Here is a 27852-nt window from a genome sequence, read left to right on the forward strand (position 1 = left end):
GTTTGTAAAGAGTAAAAAGGAGTCTTTATTGATCCAGGGGGATTCTCTGATCTGGGACCATCTGTCACTAGCATTTGCACTTTGCCATCTAAGTTGAAAAGCTCATTCACCTCTCATCTGGTCTTCATGATAAACTTGAGCCATAGGCTGGGCACTGGGTTATGCTCACTTTATAGATGCAGAAACTAAGCCCAGAACAGTTAAAAGGTATAGAATCACACAGTAAGTTTGGTGGGAAATCCAAGATGAGGATGGTAGAGGATATATTTCTTAATGTACAGGAGTTTTAATATTATTCTTCCATTACTGATGAGAACTTGGACTAGGGTTTATTTTTAAAATAAGAGATAGCATAAAAAAAAAAAATAGTAACTGGGATCAGGCATCCATGGGAGCTTAAAGTTGATTGCCATTAAGCAGAAGATATCACCATGACAGCTTTTGTCTTTTCCTTCTGCCATTCTCTCAGCTGTTCTACCATTCCAATCACCAAACCACAGAAAGGAATTAACCAGAATGTTTTGAAGTCTCCTTACTCAAATAAGGGAGCTACATGCAGGCCCCACATTTGATTCAGTGGGGAGAAGAGGGAGGAGGTAGATGTGTTTGAATGTATCACAGAATAGGCTTTCCATGGGAGTCCTCAAAATGCACCTTCCAGACCTCAATCAGATCTCAGTGTCAAGTCCTGGTGCCCCTGCTTACTTGAGGCAGGATCATAAGCAAGTCAGCAGCCCCACCGAGCCTTTGGTACACAATGGGAGTGGGTGCACAGTCCTGCTTTTCCAGATAGTCGCTGTAGGAATTAAGTAGTAGAATCCATATACAGCTTACCGCAGTTCCTGAGATATACTAAATTCTCAATAAATTAACTATTTTTTATCACTTAGAAAATTAATCATCTCTGTCAAAACCTCAGTTTCCCCATCTGCAAATGAAGATAATAATAGTATCTAACTTGTGTTGTTGCAGTGATAAAATAGCATGATGTAGTGAAAGCTCCTGAGTAATGTTACCAAATCATTGCTCTTCTTAGAATCTTGAACATTTCGGGGTGCCTGGGTGGCTCAGTCAGTTATGCTTCTGCCTTCAGCTCAGGTCATGATCCCAGGGTCCTGGGATGAGATTGGCCTCCCTGCTCAGCAGGGAGCCTGCTTCTCCCTCTGCCCGCCCCCCACTCCTGCTCTCTCTCTCTCTGTCAAATAAATAAATAAAATCTTTTTTAAAAAAGGAATCTTGAACATTTCCTATAAGCCAGTAGTTAATATTTAAAATACCCATGCAAATAATATTTACAAAAGAAAAATTCTAATTCCTCAATATATCAACCGGCACAAACAGTTTGAGCAATAAAAGCCGAAGTAATACTGTTTTAAAAAAGAAAAAAGAATTGTAGCAAAGAAACACAAGAATGGTGCTCTCTGCCCAGTGAATCACATAATGGGAAAAAAGTTGGGCCAAGCATGAGATCATAAGGGAGCCAAGGATTGCATCATAAGGAGAACAATAAATAGGAGGAGAGCAGTAGGACCACAGAAGAGTGAGTTCATGCTTTGGAAGAATATGTTCACAAGGTTATCCAGCCACCCATAGAGGGCAATAGAAAGGATTCCCCTGGGAAATCAGTAGTGTCAAAATCATAAAGGACTTTTCTGCATTTAGGGCTTATCAGATGTAAACAAGCTGATGGGCCCATACAAGGCAAGCCCATCACCTTTTATTTCTTAAATTCCAAGGGATGTTAAGGTAGAATGGCTGAGAGAAGGATGCAAAGATACAGTAACCCAGGCCAGGGCTCTTTTTTCTTAAAGGGCCAGATGGTAAATGCTTTAGATTTGTGAATCACAGGTTCTTTAGCTCAACTCCTCAGCTCTGCCGTTAGAGTGGGAAAACAACCACAGACAACATGTAATGAAATTTTGCTTGACTGTGTTCTAAGAAAACTTTGTTTAAAAAAACACAAAAAAAAACAGACTGTGGAAGGGATTTAGCCCTAGGGTTATAGTTCACTAGTCTCTGGTCTAGGCTATGGTTCTGTTACTTTTTCATCACTCTGTCTGTGAAATCTGATACCAAATATGATTTCCAAAGACTGAAAATCTTCGCCTGGATTGTGAGAGGTTTGAGGGCGTGGACTTCCTCAACACTGAATCTTCAGTATCTTTTGTAATGCTTGGTGCATAGTAAAGGAAGGATGGATAGGTGGATGGGTGGGTAGACAGAACAACACATGGATGGACGGATAGACAGTGGTTTATGTCTGTTGCTAAACAGGAACATCACCATTAACATTCATTGCACTCTTACTGTGTTCCGGGCACTTTGCAGAGTGCTTTCCCTGTGTTCTGTCATGAACAGCAAGGCCTTAACAACAAACTAGGAGGTAGGTACTATCCTAGCTCATCCAGTACTAGTACTTGGTGTAGTCCTGGCCTCGTTAAATGCTCAACCTTAAATGAGTCACTTATACTCAACTTCACTCCCTTCATATATGTGTGTATTAGAATTTAAAAGTACGTATGAAAATCTCCATCAACTGTAAAGTGACATTAAAAGATGAAGTCATTGTTGCTTTGACCAAACTCTTGTGCGCATGAACAGACTGAAGTGGTCCAGCACAGGAGTATCAGACCCTAGGTGTGTACTGCCCCAGCTGGCTGTGGAGAAATTAGCCAATATTAGGGCAAATTGGGGGTGGAGGTCTGTAGATGATTGTTTAGCATCTTCTCTCTGGTCCCTAGGGCATCGCCTGACCCACAGTAGGCACTAAATAAATATTGACTTAAAGGAGGAATGAAGGCATAAACAAACTAACAGAGGAAAAAATAAGTAAAAAATCCCCCTGCCCAGGCCAGGAAGGACGGTGTGTCCATAAAATATTCTGAGTGTTAACTTAATAGGTAGCCCCAGAGACGGGGATATAGATCACAGTATAAAATAATGGGAAATGCCTGATCTACTTACTACTGCCTTGAAAGCTGAAACATTTTCATAATGGAACAGAAAGGCATTTTTCAGGACAACTTGGTAATTCATCTTTATTTTCTTGTATACACACGGCATTCCATTTAAAAAGAGATGCTAATGCATTTACACTAAAACATATGGATTTACAGCCTGGGATAAAATATATTCATAGGTAGTATACCTTGATCCTGTTTATGGAAAGGGAAGAATCAACTGGCATCAGATTAGTATTGATTAACTGTCACTTGGATTGACAAAGCAGCACAAGATACACTTAGGAAATACCCAAACCAAGTAAAGCTCTACAGATTTGGGTTATGACACTTGCTTTTTTTTTTTTTTTACCCCCTCTAAAAGATAATCGGTTCAGTATTTAAGAACATACTCTTTGGCACTGACTGAATAATTCAGACCTCATGGACACCGTTTTTTGTTGTTGTTGTTGTTTTTCCCTGTGTGACATTGGCACTGTTTATAGGAATAGAGGAAAAAGCTATAAAAGTCTCTCAAAATGTGCTTGCCCCTGGACTGTTAAACAGAGAGAGAGATAGAGAGAGATGCTAAATGCCCTCAAAGCTGTCTTAGACCAATTCAGCCCAGACGGCCACTTGAGCGCACTCGCTTTCACAACTCTTGTCTGATAGTGAAAATTGACTGGCTTCTGTTGCCCTATGGATTTCCATTTCATATTGAGCAGGCATTTGAAGTGGAGTCATATAGGAATAATGATCTCTTGCAAAAGGCAGACTTGTTTGTGGGCTCCAGAGAGCAGTGCTCCTTGCTTTCATGATGTGGAGTGGTAGGGACAATCATGACAGAGATTTCTCCACCCAACAGGAAAAGCATGCATTATTCAGGGTGCTTCCAATTATCAGTGACAGAAAGCAAAATTAATCAGGGTTGAGGAAAGTATTTTTTTTTTTAAAAGAAGGAGGGTACTTGCTCACTCACATCGTTGAAAATTCCAGATAGGGCCAACTCTGGTGCTTTTGACATCTCATCCTGGGCACAGGGTTTCTTCGGGCAGCTCCTTAGCAGACAGTATCTGAAGGGAGAGACAGTAACACCCTTGTCCAGACAGCCATAGCCATCACTGGGGGGAGAGAGGTGATGGGCCCTGCTTGGATAACATGCTCTCAAAGCAAACTCTCTTTCTGGGGAATCAGACACTCTGATTGGCCACCCTGGGTCACATTCCTTTCCGTATGTTTGTGGGGTGTGTGGGGAGAACCATGGGATTCTCAACCCTGGTACATTGACCCAAAGCAAATAATTGTTCTAGTGTCAGAAGGGGAGTGAAGGAATGTTAAACAGACAAAGACATTGCCACCATTCAACATTTTTCCCTTGCCTCATGCACAGATGGGACATCTTCTCTTGAAATTCTTTCTTCAGACTTTGTTTCTTGCTAAAGTCTCAACGATTTGCAATGACCGAAGGACACAGGTGAAAATGAAACTTCCTTTTTTTTTTTTTTTTTTAAAGTTGCCCGGTCTTTTCTCCATAGCTTTGTTGACTAACCCTGGTTGAGTACCAAGTCAGGGTTTGATACCTGTTATAAAATATTGAAGCCAAAGGGCAGTAAGATCGTTACGGTTGCTGTGGCTTGGATTTAATGTAGCAAAGTAAGTGAACTGGAATGTCTCCATCACCATTCACAAATGAAGAACTTCCTCCCGAGTGGCATTTTCTCTTCAAAGAGGCAGAGCTCACTTCAGGCTGTGGATCTACATTTAGTCAAATGTTCTGAGATCTGTGTCAGGGAAGCTCCCAGAATGCAAGTGTTACCCCTGCACCTCAGAGGCCATGTGACCTCTTTTTACTCTGCTCCGCTCACTCACATTTTCCCTTGGAGATGTTCTTTCTTGCATACCTTTCAACATGGCTGCCAGCCCTACATCTCTATTTGAAGGTTAAAAATGTAAGCCAGGGGACTGGTTTGTCTAGTTTCTTATCATAGCTCTATTAGTAATTAGCTTTGTAACAGCAGGTAAGTTATTACCTAGCCTCCTTATGCCTCATATTTCTCAGCCATAGGGTTGTCATGAAGATAAAAGGGAAGGACTGTCTCTGTGAAAGCACTTAGCATGATTGTCAGTTAAGTGTGAGTTGCTATTGGCTAGTACCTATCATTCACTGAAACTGTCCTCTGGGGTGCTTGGCTTCAGTTTTCAAGCTAGAATCTGATTGGTCAGGTGTGGACAGGTGGCAGTTCAAACAGAAGCACCTAGACAACCCCTCAGCAGAGAATCAGCTATAACCAATCATCACTACTCCTTGGTGGTCTTTTCCTGGAGGAGGAGATTTTTAGAATATGACTCCATTCCCAAGCTCACGATGGAAGAAATAACACATTGAGCAAGAAGTTAAGGATGTGCTCTGCAGCTAGAGGTACCTAAATTCCCATCCTGGTTCCCACAGTCACTCTCTGAAACCTTTCTCTTTTCAGTTTTGTCATCTGAAAACAGGGAGATAATAATAGCATGTGCCTCAAATGAGTTCAGCGAGAATTAAGTGAGTTAATCCATGTGAAGTGCTTAGAAAAATGCTTGGCAAATAGTAAGCACTTAATAGATATCAGCCAATGAAATGACTTTCATTCCCTCAATGTGATTTGCAACTCCCACAATAGTCTGGTAGGAAATTCTATCTCCATCATGACTGGATTGCTTAAGAATCAAGAAAGCACATATAGTGTCAAGAAAATATGTCTCTCCCACTCTCTTTTTGTCAAATAAAGAAAATCTTTAAAAAAAAAAAAAAAAGGAGGTGGGAGCTCCTAGTTGGCTCAGTTGGTTAAGCATCTGCCTTCTGCTCAGTTCATGATCTCAGGGTCCTGGGATCGAGCCCCGCATCGGGCTCCCTGCTCAGCGGGAAGTCTGCTTCTCCCTCTCCCACTCCCTCTGTTGTGTGTGCTCTCTCTCTTTCTCTCTCTGTCAAATAAATAAATAAAATTCAAAAAAGTATATGGGCAAGACTATTCAATCTTGGTCCATTAAGATCCCCTCTTCTATCCTCATTTTTCCAGCTTGTGTGATCAATTGAAGGGAAGTCAACTCCCAACTTTCATGCCATGGAGAGGGCCCAGGAATCTTTGCTGAGGCTGTGGCCTCCTGTGCCAAGGGTCCTGCCTTCCTGGGGCCTGACCCAGCTGTGCTCTCTGAGAGTTTGCCACCTCCCTAGGGATGATTCTGGTCCTCAAAGGACCTTACGTTTCACAGTTATTCTAAGTCAGGGGCAAAATCTGCCTCTCCTCTTGGCGTCCCTCCAAGGCACTCTTCTCTTTCCTCTCCTTGGGAGGGTAGCCAGCACACTCTCCACTAGGATTAGGCCTTCATCAAGGGCAGGAATAGCTGTTGATTTAAGGCAGCTCTGCTTTTGATCCACTGAAAACCTTCCATCATGTAACTTAGCTGCATCTTGCTAAGTGAAAGAAGCCAAACCCAAAACTATCTACGGAATGATTCCATTTTTATGACATTCTGGAAAAGGCATCACTGTAGGGCCTGAGAACAGTGGGAACCAGGAGTAAGGGCTTGAGGGAGAGATTGAGTACAGAAGGGTAGTGCAAGGGAAGCGAATTTTCAAAGTGCTAAAATTTGCTGTGATGGCTTATGGCGGTAGATACATGACTGTGTGTATTTGTCAAAACTTATAGAACTATGTACCATAAATAGTACTTTTTACTTTATGGAAACAAACAAACATCAAAGATATGCAGAGTGTCTGGCTATCTGCTTGAAGTTGAGGAGAGAGAAAAATATGGGGAGAACAGGGGCACCTGGTGGCTCAGTTGGTTAAGCTCGGGTCATGATCTCAGGGTCCTGGAATTGAGCCCCATGTCGTCGGCTCTCTGCTCAGTGGGGAGTCTGCTTCTCCCTCTCCCTCTGCTTCCCTCTCCACCTGCTTATGCTTACGTGCTCTCCCTCCCTCTCTCTTTCTCCCTCCCTTTCTCTCTGTCAAATAAATAAATAAATTTATTTTTTTTTTAAATATGGAGAGAACAAACACAAATCAATATTTTTAAAAATTATCAAGCCACAGACAAAAGATAAAGAGGCTGACTAAGCCTGATGATATCATGGTAAAATGTTGGGCTTTTTGTTGTAGGAAACAGGAACTTATCAAAGCTTGTAAACCAGACAGGAGACCTGGGACACTTGGGTTCTGGGAAGTTGCACTGACAGAAATAAATTGGAAAGGTTACAAGAGAGCTGCTAGAAAGAAGGGAGACTATACCATGGAGACCACATAGCTACAGCCTTAACAATTTACTTTCCTGGACAAAGATGTATCAGGCTATAACAGTGGTGTAGCTGCTACTGACCAGCTCAGACCTCTCCCCTCTAGAAGTTTCTGCTTCATTCCACAGCTTTTCCTGCCTAATTGAAATTGAATTCAAAACATCGAAGTTCATGCTCCTTGTCTAGGAAAGAACAAAGACTCCCATGACCTGGTCCTTACATTATGGTGAAGGCAACACACACTCAATGAACCGTCTCACCAGGTAGAATGAGTGCTCAGCCAGCATATCAGTTACGCATTAGGGAAGCACAAAAGAGGGAGCAATCTGTGATAACAGAGAGGACCAGGGAAAGTTCCGTCATGGAGGAGGCATTTGAGCCAGGCCTTAAAGATTTTGATGCACTAAAAAACAAACATACAAAAGTACTTTCTGGCTGAGAAGATGGAATGAGAAAACCATTCCACTCAGCAATCAATGAAAAGATACTTCCTAGGAAGGTACAGTAAGAGTGGTTTCCAACTTTTGATCATTTGGCTTATGGCAAGAGTTCTAAGTGAAGAGTATGACCATCTTAAAGGGTCAGTTTGCTTCTCTCTCCCCGGTCTTGGGTGGAATGGTATTGAACCTTAGGCGGGGCTAAGTAACAGAAGTCTCATAAAGTGGCTCAAATGAATAACTAGGGACTTGATTAGCTCTCATAAGAAGTCCAGTGAGGGGCACCTGGGTGGCTCAGTCGATTAAGCATCTGCCTGCAGCTCAGGTCATGATCCAGGAGTCCCAGGATAGAGCTCTGCGTGGGGCTCCCTGCTCAGTGGGGAGCCTTCTTCCCCCTCTCCCTCTGCCCCTCCCCACTGCTTGTGTTTCTCTCTCAAATAAATAAATAAAATCTTTTAAAAAAATAAAAAGAAGAAGTCCAATGAGAGACAGTTGCTGGTGGCTTACTGGCGTCTGGGTCAACATATCTGAAATCCTCTTGGTCTTTTTCTCATGGTTGGAAGGTGGCTCTCACAGCTCCAGATTATGTTGATAATCAGAGAGAAGAGTAGAACCAACCACATCTGTACCTTCCTATTAAAACAGAGATAGCTCACACGATGCCCCTCCCTAGTAGGTTTCTATCTACATGGCATTAGACAAAACTGGCTCATAAGGGCCACCCCTAGCTTCAAGGGAGTCTGGGAAAGCAATTATTTAGCTGGGTACTTTGCTTCCATGAATAATAGCAATATTTTGTTGGCAGGGGAAAATGGATGTTGATAAGTAACATGCTATCCATACTAGGGATAAGGTAAAAATCATACCATCAAAATTACCCTTTAAGTCACCTGTAAAATATGCCTATTTTGAGGCTTGCTTTCATAATAAGATTGTATTCTGAAATTAAAGTATTCCAGTGTTTTAAAGCATTGAGACATCCACTACTTCTAGTAAGATTTCAACTTGCTGGCCCTCACTTTTCAAGTCCTCATCATCTTCATCCCCTGTAAATGACTTTATAAGTCCGTCCAATTATTTTTTAGACTGTGTTTCTCCATGGTTCTCAATTAATGTTTCAATTTCCTTCTCCGTAGGAAAGCATCACCCCCCACCTCCTCAGCTACAGGAACAGAGCGTTCCACGTGTTTTTCAATGACCAGGAAGCCCTTAAAATCATGTGTGTGTTGTTTTCTTAGGTCTTACCAGCATCCATGGAGTCTCAGAGTCCTGATTGCTCTCACACTGGGAGAGACACTTGGAAACTGAGATCTTGCCTAAGGAAACAGTGTATTCAGGGCTCCCATTTGACACTCACTCCCAGGTGAAAGGGCAGGCAGCATGAGTTCTGGCCTTAACTTGACCGCGTACAGTTCCTATCTATTCTCCCTCCCCGTCTCCCTGCCCTGTTGGCCTGATTCTGGCCACCTGTCCCTGGAGGGGACCTGGACGGGAATATGGGCAGAGGGCCGCATTCATCTCCTTCATGGGACACACAGTGTGTTGTCTTTGCCACTGTTCTTGCCGAGCGGCCTCCCCAGTGTGTTGCCTGTGTTCCGGTGTTCGTATACCGTCCTGACTCAGAGCCCGCCTGTTCCGGCGTCCCACCTCTGTGACACAAACCCAGTGAGTTGAAGTTATTTGTTCTACTGTGTGGTTTTATTTACTATCAAAAATAGTATAGTCATAAGAAACTGAAATGAGGTTGCTTGCTGCTTGGATGATTCCTTTTATATTTTTCAGTTTTGGCTTAATGATACGCCAAGCATGAGTTCTGGTCTATTGGTTTCTAAAGTAGAGTTTGTTTAATTAAACTACTTGTCTCTTCATATCTTGCCAGAATATTTTTTCCACATGAATCTTTAAATTGCTCTGCGGTTTCACATTCTACAAAAATATATAAAACGTGTACCTTGATGGTATGGCCAGTTCAGTTAAATTGTTAGAGTATTTAAAAGGGAACACATCTTATTTCGTTCTCCTGTATGGTTACCATACAAATTATTTAATGATATTCTTCTGTCTTTCTGGCTTTATCTTCTGTCCTTATCATCAACATCATCTATTATAATAAATAATATATATTATTTAGTGAGCACTTTGATGTACTAGGCATGCATAGCGCTACATATGTATACATATATGTAGTGTTATATATATATGTGCATGTGTGTATATATATTATATATATACATATATATGTAGTACTATTATTATCCCCATTCCACACTACATACACACACACACACACACACACACACAAAGTAATGTACTGTTATTATCCCCATTCCACAGATCTGGAAACTGAGGCTAGAAGAAGCTAAATAATTTGCCTGAGGTCATATTCCTCTTCACAGTCTTCCTGTACAGCCCTGCACTTGTTACATTTTTATTCAATGTACATGTCTACTAAAGTCCCCACTCTGGATGAACCCAAATATCCACATTATGCATACCTGCATCCGGGCAACTGAGCACATGTCCCTCTACCCAGCCTGTGCCATAGAGCAGACTGTTGTTCCTATAAAAGTTTGGTTACTAACCAGAGCTGGATCTTTAAACTCTGATATCTAATATCCAATATCTAATATTCAGCTGTCTTACTATAGTTCTTCTGTCAAAAAGTAATAGCTCTTGCTTATAACCATTTCTTCCTTTCCCCTCCAGTTCTTCGTAGAATGGCTGCTATGGTATAAAAGACCTCCATGTTGCTAAATTTCATGGACATTTTAATTCCTGTCCTACCCCTAAGCACCAATTAACATAAGTAACTCCTTCTGCTTTTTTGAAGGACTTTTTTCTTTTGGCTGCCTGTGTTACCCCATTCCTGGTCTTCTTCCTCCCTCTCTAGTTTCCTTTGATAGTTCATGTTCCCATCCCATCCCCACCTTGAAAGGTTGGACTCCTTTAAAATTCTGACTGTGGCTCTCTTTTCATATCACTCTCACCATTTCTTGGATCATGTCACCCATTCTCTTGGTTGCCATAATCACCTGTATTCCAAAAATCTCTCTACCAGTGCTTTAGAACTCTGCCTCGAGTAACATGCTTGTGTATCCAATTGCCTACATGAACACCTGAGTCTGGAAACTCCATCGATACCTTCGGTTCCACATAACCCACATTGAACTTGTGCTCTGTGCCCAAGCCTGAACATGTTTTACCCCCTTCACCCCTCATATCATCCTAACCTCCTCAGTAGTTCTCATGTTCACCCTTGCCATTTTTCACATTATGAGTTACTTAGTTTAGGCCACCATCCTTTCTTACCTGGCTACTGAAATAGTCCCCTGATTTGCATGCATTTGCTCTCGATCCCCTGTACTGCATCTTACAGAGTGGAGTCAGATCCTGTAACTATGGGCATTAGATTCATTTGGAAATAACAGACAACCCAACAAACAGTGGCTTAAACAAGTCAGGGGGTTCTTTTTATTATGTAATAATGATTCCGGAGGTATGCTCTGTAGGGCTTACAGCAGAACAGCGTCATAAAGGAACCAGAATCCTTCAGCCCTCTTGCTTGCACGCCTTCAGCAATGTAGCTTTTATTCTCATGGTCACATAGGGCTGCTGTGCCTCCAAGCATTGCTTCTGTATTTCAGAGAAGGAAGAGTAAAGAACAAAAAGCCTTCTTTGTTAGGCTTTGCTTTTTTCATTTGGGAAGAAAATAGCTCCCCAGACACTTGTACCTACATTTCACTGGCCCAGGCTGTATCACACAGCCACTTAATGCTGCAAAGGGAGTCTGAGAAGTTCAGCCATTTGGGTTTCCAGCCTCTGTGGTAGACAGATGCAAGGGAGGATGCACTGCGCTTAAAATGGGGGCAGCCAATCCGTAGTATCTGCCACCATAGTATTTAAAAAAACACATCTCTGAGCATAATCATTCTCCTGTCTAGATCCTTTCAATGGCTTCTTTTTCCTATTAGGATAAAATTCTCAAACTTTGCCCTGGCCTGAATGTTCCTGTGTGACCTTGCCCCTGACTACCTCGCCAGCCTTATCTTATGCCAGTCTCGTTCTTTCCACTCTAGCTACACACATCTCCTTAAAAGCAGCGAGCCAGCTCTTGTGTCCCCCTTCCTGGTGCCCTCTCTCCACCAGCCTCCATCCAAACCATCTCTGCCGGACTAAGTCCTGCTCCATCTTGAGATCTCAAGTGCCTGTCACTTCCCCAGAGCAGCGCTCAGGGTCCTCCACGCCTGGGCAAGATGCCTGCTCAGAGCTCCAGTGGCTCCTTGTCCTAGTCAAAGCATTTACAACAGTGTTTCTCAAGCTTTTTTTCAATATCATCCTTTTAAGGAATCATTCCAGACATGCTTTTTTCTTCCTAATCACTTCCCCCCCATGTAACTTATGTACCACAGATACACTGTATATCATTGTGTGTATTGTATGTACATCTGGACTTTGTACTTAGAGAAAGATTTCTTGTGCCTTCAAGAACCCATTTTTGTACCTTTGGGAGCTGCCTCGCCCCTGTTGAGAATACATGACTTACAATAATTGTCATTACAAAAATCAGTTTAAATATGTTCTCTAGCATCTGTCTGTCTAACCACTATAAAAGTCCATAAGGGCACAGATCAGATCTTCACACTCAGTATTGCCTTAGTACCGTGCCAGGTACATTGTAAGTAATTGTTAAATGTTTATAGACAGTGAATGTTACCACACATAGAGTGGCTAGAGATTTTATATATTTTTTTGAAGTTTTTATTTGTGAGCCTATAAGGAGAAAAAGTCTGAATCTGTTTTTCCCACAAAACCATTTATGGAGTAGGCCATCCACAAATATTTGTTAAATGAATTAATTATCTGTACTTTTTGGTCAGGAGAATCTGCCCTAATTCCTAAAAAGAAAATATTTGCTATGTATCCTGGAAACGACTTGTAATGACTACAAATGTTTTGCATTAGTGGTTTATTAAATGCCACCAGCAGCCAGGGAGACACAATGGGATTAAATTACTTCAAGTGACTTTTTCCACTCAAAATTTCTGTCTTGCATCAGTCTGTTGCTCACGTTGGAAAGGTTTTCAGAAGCTGACAACCACCTTCAAAGTGCTTAACCTTGAAATTTGTGAAAACTCTGCAACCTCGCTCATTACTCAGTGCATTTTAAATCCGAGATTAGACATAACCCAACTCACTTCCTTAAAAAGAATTTTTCACTGCATATTACCATTTGGAGAAAGCCAACAATTCATGTTATGAAATAAATAGAAAACCACTGTTTCTGAGGAATTTCCCATGATAAGTGCTCCCATGATAGACTCTTACACCTACCATGGATAACATGCTATAGAGATTGCTTTTCAGGAAAATAGGCCTCAGACATTAAAGAATATTTAAATATTAACATGTAACCATGTTCTCTAGCCTAGACTTGGAGAGGTAAAAATCCTATCTTGTGTGTTTAGAAAGCTTTTAACCAATAGGAGATATATGAATATGTGTTTAGCTAAAACTTTGGAGTAATTAGAAAATTATGTTACACAGAAGACAATGTTCATTATTCAATAAATTACTATATTATTCATAATTGTTTTTAAATACTGCTTGCTTATAAATACTTTGGGAGACTTAAATTTTCTTTGTCACATTGCCTACACCCCCATAAGAAAAATGTAGTCGGATTCAGAGCACCTTCTTCAAGTAAAGGCAATTTCAGTTGCAATTAAAATATCAAATAAGAAAAAAGCTGGATTTCATTGGACATGTATAAGGTTGCCATGGGCATCTCTGACTTTGAGTATTAATCATTTGGTTTTGACCATCCATTTCAGCTCTTCCCCTGGGCCCTCTGGTACCCATCATTCTCTTTCTTGTCCAGCACATCACCAGATCCCATTGGCTTTCCACTTAAATATCTCCTAAACCCATCCACATTTCTCCATCTGTGCTGCCAGTTCTCTAGCCCAGCCTATCACCCACCCTCTCCCTGCGCCACCTTATCTATCCTTGCCCTCCTGCAGTGTCTTTTCCATGGTACAATGTCTCAGTCAGCTGCTCCTGCTGTAACAGACCACTATAGACTGGATGGCTTAATCAACAGGAATTTCTCACTGTTCTGGAGGCTGGGAGCCTGAGATCAGCATACCAGCATGGTGGGGTTCCAATGATGGTTAGAGTTTCAACGTGTGAATTTTAGGAGGATACAAACACACAGACCATAACACGCTGGCACAGTGATCTTTGAAAAATGCCAATTTGGGGTCATATCCTGGTGGTTCAGTGGTTGAGCATCTGACTTCAGCTCAGGTCATGATCCTGGGGTCCTGGGATCCAGCTCCGCATCGGGCTCCCTGCTCAGTGAGGAGTCTGCTTGTCCTTCTCCTTCTCCCTCTCCCTCGGCCCCTCCCCCTGCTTGTGCGCTCTCAAATAAATAAATAAATAAATAAAATCTTCAAAAAGAAAAGAAAAATGCCAATTAGATCAAGCCAGATCTCTGCTTAAAACCTTCACCGTGACCCACAAGGTTCTGAATTACCCAGGTCAACCCACCTCTCCAGTCTCATCCCACGCTGCTCACCCTTGCAAAATATGGTCTAGCCACACTGATCTTTATTAACTTCAACTTCCCAACCATGATGTCTTCACATTATCTTTTCTACTGCTACTTCCTCCTCTTAACTAGTTCATTCATAATCACTTAACAAATATCAACAAAACTTCACTTTCTCAGGGAAACTTACGTGCCAGACCAGGATGTGACGCCAAGTTGTATTGCAAAGACATTTTTTATTTTCCTTTCAAGTCTTTATCACTAGTTGTAAGTATTATATATTTTTATTTGTGGGATTATTTAATAACTAATTATTTAAAGTAATAACGTACACTACTAGAGTACACTACACTCTTCTAGACTGTGGACTCTGTGTCTCTCTGGCTCACGTCTAGAGCCTCCTGCTCAAAACATATTTATTAAGTAAATTGAATGTTGGGTTTATCAAACCCAAACCAATGTTCCTCTCCTGGTCCATTGGGTTGATGCAACCAAGTTATCTGGAAGATTATAAAACAGTAGGGCTGGAAGCAGCCTTATAGATCATCTAATCCCCACCCCCATTTTGTATAACAAATGGGGAAGTAAGACCAGAGGGCAAATTGCCAAAGGTCATATAATAAGCTCATAGAAAATCAGCACTAAAAATCAGGTCTTTGGTTTTTCGGTTCTCTGGTATTTCAAAGAAATCAAATCATTCCTTCTCTTATGTTTCTTATCACCATTTTTTAGATTGAAATCCTTTCTCTATTTTTTAATCTAATATTGGTATAAAAATATATCCTTATCCAGTAAAATATGGTTGTTGTTAAGGGTTGTCATTCAGGTTATATCTACCTGAGCACATGAATTAGAGCGCTTAAAATGCTTTGACTTCAGACAATGGTGATTAGCTATTTTAACTCTGCATTTTGAACCTGTTGAGTATTTTGGCCCCATGATTTAAACCCAAAGATGAGTTTTAGTCTATGTTCATTAATACAAAACATTAATCATAATTATGCCAATCTTAATGAAAGTACATCTAGAAAGAACTTACCAGAGCAAACTCCATTAAGCTAGCTTAATTCCTTAATCAATGTTCTAAACAGCACACTTAAGCCATTTCTGACCTTTTGGAAAGTTTTTCTTGCAATTATCGTCTAAAAGATCAGTTCCTCTCCATGTACACCAAAGATTTGATTCATCGTCAGTTTTTCTGGTTCCAGTTACTATTCATAACTTGTAGCATAGTATTTCTTCCTTTGTGTCTAATGCTTTTCTCAAGTCCAATTTTTTTGTAGCACATTTTGCAGATGTGACTCTGCATCCCAGGATTTGGTTCATGGCTGTGTTTAACATATACACGCTTAGGCACTTTAGTGTTTATTATTTTTTATAAAAATTGAATTTTCCCCAATTTTTGAAGTTTTAAAGAGTTATGAACCAGGTTCTTGTTTTTTCAGTTAAATTTTGCCGTCAACCATTTTATCTGTGTGAGGTTTATTTTCTGGTGAGTAGTTTTTCCAATTAAATGCAGCTTGAATTGGACAAAAGTCTGTTTGCTTTGTTTCCTCCTTAAACACTAAGAAAGTTTTTAGGAGATATATATATATATTTATATATTTATATATTTTTATATATATCTTCAAAAAGAAAAGAAAAATGCCAATTAGATCAAGATATATATATATATATATATATATATAAAATAAAATATATCTCCACTTCAGGGTTGCTCTTTTTTCCTGGTAGGAAATGGAGGTGGCTCAAGACAATCATCTGTTTAGATTAGATTGTTACCTGATGAAATTTTCAATTGGAGGGGAAAACAGTTTAGCCCTGATACTTCTCATCCTCTCTTATTTTATAGCTGAGGAAGTTAAGGGTTAGAGAAGAATTCTGGTTTGCATGAGATCACAGAGATAGGACTGGATCTCAGGTCTCTTCACATCCAGGACACTTTGAGGGGAAAGTCACCAAAGCTGAGTATACTTTTCAGAGAGGAGAAGCTGGCTTTTTGTTACTATGGCAATGGAGTGCATTTGAGATTTTTTGACAAGTTTACCCCCTACCTGTACCACAAGGAAAAAAAGAGCTGTTGAGCTGATCTTTATGGTGATTCAAAACACTTTAGATAGATCCTGTCACATGATTTATAAGTTCCTAATTGATTGTGTGGAATTAAGTTATTGGGCAGAGAACCAGCTAATGGAAGCACATTGACAAAATCATTTTTGAGGGACATTAATGGAACTTAAAATAAAGCTGAAATGGCTTTATGGATTTTTCACTCAAACTGTTTATGAACATTTATTGCCAGTAAATTATATTGTGTCAAAAGAAGGAATCAGTAGGTATGGCTTTAATAGAAACCTTTTTGAAATAATAAAATTGAGAATAATTTATTATCTTAGAATGGATAGGGGATAGGATGGGAGAATTCATCCTGATGAATGTTTGTCCACTCTGCAGCTTTTGGGAAAGTGAAAAATGGTGTGAAAATCAGAAGCCTGATAGGACTTGGAAAGAAATGGTCTTTGTGAAAGTATTAATATCTCCTCTCATTGCGCATGTGAATTGCTTTTAGAAGAGAGGGGATGGGAGATTTGGCAAGTGTTACTTGAGGGTATAAACATTGATATTTGTTCGTATCTCATAAAAAGATGAGCAAGTAGGGAGTGATATGATCTGCTGAAAAAGATGGTCTAGAGTAGTGGTCACAGGCGTTGGTTCCAGAACGAAGAGAGTTCAAATTCTGACTCCCCCTCTTTGCTGCTCAACCATAGGAAAATTTCCTGACTTCCCTGAGTCTCAGATTCCTCATCCATAAAAACAGATATGCATAGTCCCTACCTCATAGGGTTATTCTGATGATCAAATTAAAATAGTTTCAATAGTTTCTAGTTCATAGTAAGTGCTTTAAAAATGTTATTTTTTAAGAGTCATAAAGGACCTGGATAAGAGGAGGAAAGAATAGGATTCATAAATATTTTAGTACCACTAGAAATATTTTATTGACTATCATCTGCTGATTGCTATATGTCAGAGATCTCATTCAATCTCCCAAGACCCCTAGGAGATAAAGTTACTATTAATATCCCTTCTTTTCAGAGAAAGAATCTGAGCATCTTAGAGATTGGGTTTCATGCCCAAGGACACTCAGATAATGAGAAATTGTGGTACATTCCCCTGAGAAGTCATATCTATGAGCCTGTTTTCCAGTATGGATGGATGGCACATATGGGCCCCTGTTACAAAAGTCCATCAAAAACAAAGAGGGCATCGGGTGGATGGTGGGAGCTAAGGGAGCCTGAGTGTCTTGCCCTTCACTTTCATCACACGTTCAGAGCCTGTCCATCACCTACGTCCTCTAACTGTGAGAGCCCAGACCCCTGGGTTTTGCTGGCTTGCCATTTTGTGGGTGCCACACTGTCCGGGCATTCAGAAAACAAGGCACTAGGGCATGATGGCTACAAGTGGGTCCTGGAGTCGGACGCCTGCCTGTGAATCTCAGCTCTAGCACTCACTAGCCATGTGACTGTGAGCCCCATGTTTTTTAGCACCACTTGTCTTGTAGGATAAGTAGTTTTCTTGGTCTGGGGAAGAAACTACAAGCCTTAATCTTATTTTACTTTAAAGAGATATTTATATTTAGCCCAAATAATATTCTTTTATTAACATAGCTCTTTTATTTTAAGAGGTTAAAATAGGTTGAATTTTGGACATTCATTAAATATGTCATGTAATACATGAGCAGTTTTATAACAATAAATTAGTACTCCCATAGAAGTGGTAGTACCAACTAGAAATAAGTCTAGTGGAAATCTTCAGAACCTAAAATTGAATCTGTCTGTATTCTGTATATGACCTTCCCCCTGTTCACATACAGCCTAGGATCTTATTGAAGAGATGGGATGAATGTCTGTAAGGTAAATAAAAATCCCAGGTAGTGTGTGCTCAGTGCCACATAAGTGTTATAGCTGTGTTACATTTATTGAGAACCTACACTGTGCTAGGCAATGGAGATAGGACAGAGAATAAGACACACTCCTACAAAACACTGGGCAAATGGGATTGTCCATCTGAGAAAGCTGAGGACCCAAGTCAGGTGTTCAGAGGAGACCATGGTCCTTCCACAAATGTAGCATTTATGTAACATTTTTTTATCCCCCTTGGAATTGCTCTAAAAGGATGACTGAGCTAGGGGCCACTGGCTGCAATAGAGTAGTTCCTTCTTGAGCTTAGTGTGGCCAGATGTTAAGTAGCAAGTGAGGTGTTGTCAGTGTAACTGACAAATGGAGAAACAGGCTCAGCACAAAGTGTGGATGGAATAAAGAAAACGGTACAGGCTTTTGAGGTTCATTTTACATAAGAAAATGTCATTCCTCATTCTTGGATAATTGGACTGAATAAATGCAATATATGTCATTATATATGTATATATTTTACATAGTCACAAGTTGTGAAATTGGTATCCTTTGGCTTCAGAGACCTTATAAAATAATAGGAGGGTGCATGAGATATCAGTGAAACATAAAGCTTCCTAACATTTTAATATCAGTTCAAATAATGAAGGTTGTCTATGAGCAGTACTACTTGCCATGTGGGTAAGTCACACAATTAAGGCTGATTTCAAAAGAGGTAATGCTCTTTCTCTTGCAGTTTTCATAGAATTCTTAGTAGAGGAAGGGGAGATATGAGCTAGAACTAAAGAGTGTATACAATGTATATAAACAGAAATAACTGTCCTAGCCTTAATCTGGTGTATTAATGTTCCTTTTAATTATTAAAAAAAAAAAAAAAAAAGTTTCCTAAGGCTAAGAATAAGCATTTTTAAGAAATAGAAGGGGAAGGGATCTCAAAGGAAGTCCCTGTTAACTGTAGTAGTGATGGATGGGAGCTGTTTAGTAACAGGTTTGAGATGGTACTGAAAGGTGGTGGCTGAGGCCATGCTCTTGGGTTACAGACAATTAGAAGGCACATCCCAATGTGTTACTCATTGTCCTGTGACTTCTGCCAACCTGTTTTACCCACTAGGCATCCTCCACAGTACCTTTGGTCTAGGTGCTCCTCAAAGGATCACAAAAATGTTGGAGATGTGGAATGCATGCTCTGCAAAACCAGATTTAATATATAAGTAACAAAAGCCATATTATAGTCTATAATCCAATCCAGTCTTATTCAGTTATTGTATTAGGTAGGGTTATTCAGAAAAACAGAACCAATATGGATCTACATGTAGGAAGAGATTCGTTTTAAGAACTTGGCTCATGTCATTATAGAAGCTAAGAAGTCCCACGACCTGCTATGTGTAAGATGGAGACCCAGGGAGGCTAGTGGCATAATTCAGAGTAAGTCCCAAGGCTCACTAAGAACCAGTGGTCAGTGGTGTAGATTTCAGTCTGGGTCTACAGGCTTGAGAACAAGGAGTGTTGAGGGCAGGAGAAGATTGATATCCCAGCTCAAGCAATTAGGCAGGAAGGGCCTAATTCTTCCTTCCTCCACCTTTTTTTTGTAAAGATTTTTTTTTTTTTTTTTTTTGACAGACAGAGACACAGTGAGAGCAGGAACACAAGCAGGGGCAGAGGGAGAGAGAGAAGCAGGCTTCCCACGGAGCAGGGACCCAATGTGGGGCTCGATCCCAGGACCCTGGGATCATGACCTGAGCCAAAGGCAGACGCTTAATGACTGAGCCACCCAGGCGCCCCATTCCTCCACCTTTTTGTTCTATTCAGGCCCTCAACGGGATTGGCGGATGCCCACCTGCACTGGGGAGGGCCATCGGCTCTGCTACATCCACTGCATCACATGCCACTCTCATCTGGAAACACCCTCAGAGACACACCCAGCAACCATATTTAGCCCAATATCTAGGTACCTCATGATCCAAGTCAAGTTGACACATAAAATTAACCACCACATGTATAAAGAACACAATAAAGTTTAAATCACAAGGGCAAAATAATATGTGCATAATAAGACAACATTCTTATGAAATTTACATCAAAAAAGTTGTATTTAATGCAGACTATGGGTACATTTTGATCTATTTGACATGATGTGGTTTGGGGTCTTAAAAAGTAAAAGTGTCTACGGGCAGAAAAAGATCTTAAATGTGCCCACATGAAATGTCTCTTTGCCTACTGCAACTGTCTGTAGGGTTGTTGCAGGGGAGAATTTAGCTAGTACATCTGGAGTACACGTGATGGTTTTACTCAAAATGTTAGCTTAGATTAATAGTTATCATTCACTAGGACGTTCTTTTAAATGACCATACATAATGTTAAGTTGAAGGATTTTTTTCTGATTTGATTTGCAGTAGTCTGTTACTGGTATCAAAAAGATTAAATACTTTCCAAAAAAAAGATGAAATACTTTTATAGTTGCTACACAAGTTCATTTAACTAGACACATCAGTGTGCTAGGATAAATCTGGATTTGGAATAACCGTGGTTAATGGAAGATTTCTAGACATAACACTACAAGACAATTCTAGAAATTGGCACATGAATACAAGATGTTATTCTGCCCCTTTTTGTGGCATCAAAGAACTACACCAAAAAAGATATAAAAATAAACACCTTTCCTTCAAAGTGCAGGATACTGCCTGGCTAAGTTTAATTGAAAAACTAATATCCAGTGCAATTGTCTGTGATAAACTGAGGCTTAAATGATTTGAAAACACTCTGGGAGCAGACAAATCAGATAATCACCATCTTTATGGCTGGGAGGGTTCAGCTGGTGATGACAAGTTGTAAAGATAAAAGCTTATTGCAAAGTCAAGAGCTAAATATCTAGATTGGGTCGGGGATCAATGTTAAATAATACTCAAAGTGTAAAAAGCAATGAACGCCAAATGATCTCTCATAGTGTTCTGTTTTGTTTAACTTTTCAAGATAGTATGCAGAACTTTATTTACTGAAAACTTGTTTCCTTAATGTCATTAGGTGGATACCTTAAAGTGTTAGGGTGTCCTCCACCATCCACCCACTGCCTAGATATTGGATGTGTTCTGTGATTTGTGCCCTGCACTGCAATCAGAGGGCTTCGGCTGCTGCTTTTCAAAACATTTCCAGTTGGGTGACTATTAATAGTTGATGAGAGACAAGAGTTAGATTGTGCCATTTCTTAGGCATCTTTTTTTTTTTTTTTTTAAGTCAACATGGTATTTGCCTCATGGCCTCACTCTGATTTCAGCAAGAACACTTTCAAAAGAAGTACCTTGTTTTTTCAAAGGCTGTTTGCATGAGTTGATTCAGTGCTCCCTTATCGTGGAGTGAAAGCCAAGGGCAAAATATGCGCTTTGGGTTATGTGAAGGATTCACCCTACACTTAGCTCCACTCACTGTGCTGTTTGTGCCCCCAGGTGACATGTCCAAACTCTCCAACCTCTGTTTGCTTTTTTCTTTTGTTTACAGGAGCGGAGGGCACAGTGTTTCCTAAATCTATAGAGACACCTAATGTCAGGGCAGACCCCTTCAAGGAACTAAGGTAAACTTCTGACTATGGTTTGCATTGATTAGTGGCTATTTCCTTTGGGCAACTGGCTGATGATCCATTTTGAGTGTTTGGAATGTAACAGAGTCACAACATGAATATACAAACTGGTAGAGATTAGAAAGGGTGTGAAGATGAGCTACATCCAAGAGAAAATTCTCTCTGAGAAGACTGAGGGTTTGGAGGAAGAGGTTGCCAGCCTTGTAATTAGGAGATTCGGGATTCATTCATTCACAGTGTTTGTTTCCTGCTGTGTTTTGTGGTACCCAAAACCTAACCAGTTACACAACTAGTCAGTAATTGGTGCTGATCAGCCCAAAGAAAAGTGGTACCTAAAAGAAACTGAACTCTAAAAACTATACAGATTTTTGCTTGTGTGTGACAAGCTCTCCATCACTTGGACCGTTAATGGTACTAGAACTACTTTCTGTGAATATTCCATGTACTGGTGTTAATCTTCAAATATCCATAATTGTGCTGCCTTTAGCAGAAAAAGGCTCTGAGATGCTGTGTACTTAGCACCAACAACTAAGGAAAACAAAAAAGAACAATAGGTACAGACAGACAAACAGAGATAAAGATATGACCTAAAAACCATCCCTGGCTCCAAAAAGGAAACACATAAAAAAACGGTATTTTGAAACAAATATAACTATATGTTTTGCTATATACGATGCAGGTAGGCCAGCAGCCAGAGGGGGCTCCTGCAAAACCCAGCTAAGAGGCTCCTTGGCTTCATGCAGGATAGGAATCAAATGCGAGTCGGGGGAGTGAAAGTAGAATTTATTGAATAGCAGGAGGGACAAACAGAAAATAGCAGATGGAATGGAGTTTCTGGGAGACTCAGAAAGGAAAGGAGAATGAGTCTCAATGTCACTTGGGGTTAGGGGCTTATATTGGAAAGGGGTCTAAGGTGTGTGTTCCTCCAGGAATCCAGAGTAGGGTCTGATCAAAGGCAAGTGTCAGGCGAACGGCAGGTGTCATTCCACAAATCACTGAAGGTAGGGAGTGTTGATGCAATCGTTGGCAAAGGTTTGTCAGAAGCTAAAGTCCTGGGACATGTTTGGGATCCGGCTCTTCTTAGATGTTATCGGGTGTTTGGGACCTAGGACAAAACTCAGAGAATGATTAACTTTCTAGCTTCCCGCTTGAAGTGGGAACATAGCTTCTTTGGCTTATTCAGAAACGGGACCTAGCAGAAAAACAGCAGAGATGGAGCCAATTCTAAAGTGGAGTCCCTTCAGCTTCCCTGCCTCACTTATAGTCATGAACAATTCAGCACATACTGGCTTTCTTCATTTCTTGTAGTTCTTTTAACTAAAACCCATCATAAATCATCATCAATAACATTGCATATTTAATAGTAGACCTCAAACATTAGCAAATGTGTTTGGAAAAGGATAATTCATAGAGAAAGAGAACATTTTCTTATCAAAATCCCATATACAGTGGGCTGTAGTTTTCACATTATATGCCCCATTGCAAGGCTTTACTTTCCCTAGAAGAGTTGCTTCCCTCTCAGGGCTGCTACCTGCCAGAGTTACCTGACTCTCTGTCAGCCAGATCCTATGTTTCATATTAGGTACTAAAGCTGGAATCTTTGCAGCAAATCCACCCAAGGACACCTGTATTTTAGGACTCGGAGAGCAAGCTCATTCTCTGAGAATGCAGTGAATCTTCATGTGTGTGATGTGAGAGCCCTTTGAAACAAGCTAATATGTGGGCTGGTTCCCTGTCTTTTCACAGACCTCCTTAGGAGCAGGGTTCTTTTTAACACAACTAGTCAGTAATAACTGCTGATCAATCCAAAAAAAGATGCTGTCTCAAAGAAGCTGACCTAGAGGTGCCTGAGTGCCTCATTCAGTTAAGCGTTGGACTCTTGATTTGGGCTCAGGTGATGATCTCAGAGTTGTGAAATCAAGCCTCATGTCTGGCTCCATGCTCAGCAGGGAGTCTGCTTTTCCTCTCCCTCTGCTCCTCCCCCTGCTCTCTCTCTCTCTCTCTCTCTCTCTCTCTCTCAAATAAGTAAGTAAAATCTTTAAAAAAATAAATTTTAAAAAATAATAAATAAAAAACAAAAGAAACTGACCTCTAAATATAATACAGCACCCCCCCCCCCCCATGGAATAAGCTCTCCATTACCTGGAAGGCATGGAAAATTTAAGAATCAAGAATTTAGGCTAACTTTGCTTTAAACAAAAAACTAAATCTTCTGTGGATAAAAACAAACCTAACCCACATCAAACAAAAAGACAACTCTTTTTAGAGATCCATATTCTGAAAAATTGAGAACAGATGATTTGCTCATAGAGCACAATAGCCGTACTTAACGGTTGTCTGTAGACCCTGTGGAAAACCCTGGGAACTGGCCTTAGAAAAAACTGAATCTCCAAAATTAGAAGTGAATCTCCTAAGTGCAACAAATAAGGACTTCTGGTAGTTGCTGCATTTCCATTGTTTATTCTCAAGTTGTAGACATATTCTATAGAGACTAGAAATAAAATTTTCTTACGGGAAACATACAAACACTTTAATATGTAATTCCTCAACTGTTTTTTTCTTTGCTCCTATTCAAATTGTGTTGATGGTTGATAGCCTGAAGTGAGTCAGGGCCTAGAATGCGATAATTCGCCCCTTCATCCTTATGATTTTTTTTTTTATTTTAATGGCACTCTGTGGGAGAATGTGTGACCAATTGAAGATAATCAAATGTAGTAGATACATTAGCCCAGACCAGTGCGTCTGTGGATATTTCACATTTGTCAGCAAATGGTGCCACATTTTACTCTATTCAACTGAATGGTATAGACCTTGGATATTGAATAAGTAAGTAATGAACGTTTTCTGGCCTCTGGCTTTACAGTTGGATTAATTGTACTGACCCAGCTCATTTGTGCCCGTGTGTCTTCTAGTCTCAGGAAAGTAGAATAATCTGAGGGAAATCCCTGGATTTGTGCCAGCAGGTAGCACTGAGTGAGCTGTGTAGGTGAAGCAGAAGTGGTTCACTCCTCAGGAGCCGCACAACAGAGTTGGGGGAGTATCAAGCTGGGGGGCAGATACCTACAGCAAACACACTATGTAGCCTTGAGCTAATCCGGGAGCCCTGATGTCTATACATAGTCAGGTCACTCTCAGCTCCAAACTTTAGGCTCACGTTATTTTATTTAGGCTCACTTCTATTTTAAAATAATTTTAGATTAAAAAAAGAATTGCAATAATCATACAGATTACTCCTCTGAACCCTTTACCTAGTATTTCTGATGGTAACATTTTACATACCCATGATATATGTATCAAAACTAAAAAATTAACATTGTAGCCCCATAATATTTTTGTGTAAGATCTGCTGAAAAGGATGCAGTTACCTGAATTTCTTACAGATCCAGAAAATGTGTAAAAAAGGAGTTTAACAGAAAAGTTATTTGTTGAGACATGAATTAATGGATCTTGAAAACTCCCACTGCAGTTAAGTTGGAATGTTTTTAATGAGAGGTGTTTTGTTTTGTTTTGTTTTTTAAATCATGTTCTCTACCCAGATTTTCTTGGTCTTAACTTGTCAATGGGAAGCAAATTGAGTTAAAAGACTACAGGTTATTTATACATAGACCATCTTCTGCAATGAACAAGCAAAAATTAAAACTATCCATGTCCTTCACTTACCCAAAAAATCAAACATGGGAAAATACCATCTATTTTAGAGACCTTCTCTGTTGGAATAACTTCTTTCTTCCAACGTCTGTTTTTGGCTTTTGAAGGTTTTTCGTTTTGTTTTGTTTGTTTGTTCGCTTGCTTTCTTGCTTGTTAATGAGAAGGAAATTTTAGGCCTCCCGCACATCTTCTTAGAAGATCTCAACCCTCAGCTCAAGGAGTGGTAGCTTCTTCTCTGCTAGAGTTTCAAGTTTCGGTTCACTGCTTTCCTTTTCAGAGTTACTATAGTTACTGTATTCACAGTGTTTGCTTAAGATGTTTGTAAATAATCCAGGATTGAGTTGAAAATCACAAAAGAGGGTTGCTTCTCTCCAGACAAATAATCAGTGTTAGCAAGGTCTGAGCCCAGCATCCAACTCGGGCGGTTTGTTGAGTTTGCCCCTGTAGGACAATTCTGAAATAATGACATGTTGCTCTAGATTCAAGACTCTGCTGAAGACATCTACCAGGCACTTGGCCTATCTCTTGAAATCAGAAAAACTAACTTGGAATAGAAACTGGATTTTAATAAATTCACGATCTGAAATTCACAATCTGAATATATTAAATGTTCGCTTGTTCATTATTTCTTTTTCCTGGTGTCTGTATATATAAAGACAAATGGAAAAATCCCTGATCTCAGGCTGTGCATGATCTGAGACAGGAAATGGGCCATTTAGTTTTGTATATGTATTTTCTGTAAGAACAGAAGCTACCTTTGAATGCCTACATTGCTCTAAGATTCTTTTCAACTGTGAAGCTTCCCTGTAAGATTCTGATCCTACAAGAATAGGAAATAGACTGCAAAATCTTATTTCCCAGACATATGCCAGGGCAAATGTAAAAAATGGGAGAAGGTTACATAGACCACTGAACACATATAGCCAACTCTGTTCCTCTACATATCACTAAAAGCTTGGAAGGAATCACAAAAGAGCAAGAAGCCAAAAGGTCTTTATAAAAGAATTTTTCATCAGCTAATGTGCCGACATGCTCTTACTCTGCATACAGTTATGACAAGGGTGATGACCTGATTTCCGTTTCATCACAGCTCAGGGAACTGTTTGCCAGGTAAATTTATTGACACTTATTAGGAGTCGAGGCATCTGCTAAATACTTAGAATACAGAGATAAATAAATGAGTACTCAACTAGTTTGTAGTTAAGGAGAATAAGATAGAAAGGCACCCAAAAATACAAGGTAATATAAGTGATAGAATAGATATATGAACAAAGCCAGAGGAAACACTGGGAATGACACACAGGATTCTACCTGAGACGGTTAGGTAAGGCTGCCCATCTTTATTCGTAAGATGAAAGAAAAAAACAGTAAGTGAGCCTCAGAATTTAAAAAGCGTGGTTACCTAGGTTCACTTAATGCAAGGACAAATAGGCCAATGGATTTCTGTAGCTCCCAAGAATATTACCGTGTCATTTACAAAAATGAGGTTCTGTGATTTCCTTATGACAATTGTGTTCTTTAATAAATCACGTGAAGGCAATCTCAAATATGATCACAGAAGACTTTAATGATTGTTATAAGTTTCAAAGTTCAGTCCATAACATCATTCAGAACTGAAACAGTCACTAATACCAAACCCATTCTGCAGCCTCAAATAAATAAGGCATTGTTACTGTGGGGTTTTTTTCCCCCCACAACATTACCAGAGTTTTAATAATAAAGCAGAGGGCGCCTGGGTGGCTCAGTTGGTTGGGCGACTGCCTTCGGCTCAGGTCATGATCCTGGAGTCCCTGGATCGAGTCCCGCATCGGGCTCCCTGCTCAGCGGGGAGCCTGCTTCTCCCTCTGACCCTCACCCCTCTCACGTGCTCTCTCTCTCTCATTCTCTCTGTCTCAAATAAATAAATAAAATCTTTAAAAAAATAATAATAATAATAAAGCAGAAAATTCAAAGATATATCTGGTATCCCTGATATGACTTGAATATTCTGTAGGATTTTTTTCTTAATGAATAGATACTAATCTGAACTCTTTGGGAATGTGTGAGATTTAAAGTCTGTGTATATCACAGGAAAACAAGGATCAGACACCACTTCCAAGTTGACAAAAATGAATTTATTTCTTAAAATTTATTTTAAAATGGCTGTAGCCAACCAAATATTTATTTGATTCTCAGTGATTTATAAATTGAAGCTACCAGAATAGTCTGTCATAGCATCACAGTTCAATTAATACTCGGTAATCCCTCTCCCTTCCCTTGTCCCCCTCAAAAGTCACAATAGCAAATTTGGAGAGGCAGTCTGATTTTTGAATTATATAAATATAATATTTATTTTTATCATTTTATACATATATTTTTACATATATGCACATGTGCATATGTACATATATCAAAACATATATACACATACATACCTATTTTACATATATAGGCATATAGAGAGACTGACAGAGACACAGAGAGAGAGAGAGGAGGGAGGGAGAGGGGCTATAGATTGTGCTCCATAGTTATGGGCACACGGGATATG

At 40.0% G+C, this 27852-nt stretch overlaps 1 protein-coding gene across 2 annotated transcripts in view; it reads left to right on the forward strand.

Annotated features, from left to right (window-relative positions):
- Nucleotides 1-27852, forward strand: part of SGCD (sarcoglycan delta) — a 936024-nt gene that overhangs the window by 815265 nt on the left and 92907 nt on the right. For both annotated transcript variants that reach the window (XM_078066784.1, XM_036096205.2), the window contains one exon: nucleotides 21599-21671. In XM_078066784.1, coding sequence (XP_077922910.1) covers nucleotides 21599-21671 — 73 coding nt within the window. The remainder of the gene's footprint in view (nucleotides 1-21598; nucleotides 21672-27852) is intronic.

The sequence above is a fragment of the Halichoerus grypus genome, chromosome 2 (assembly GCF_964656455.1).
Source record: "Halichoerus grypus chromosome 2, mHalGry1.hap1.1, whole genome shotgun sequence".
NCBI lineage: Eukaryota > Metazoa > Chordata > Mammalia > Carnivora > Phocidae > Halichoerus > Halichoerus grypus.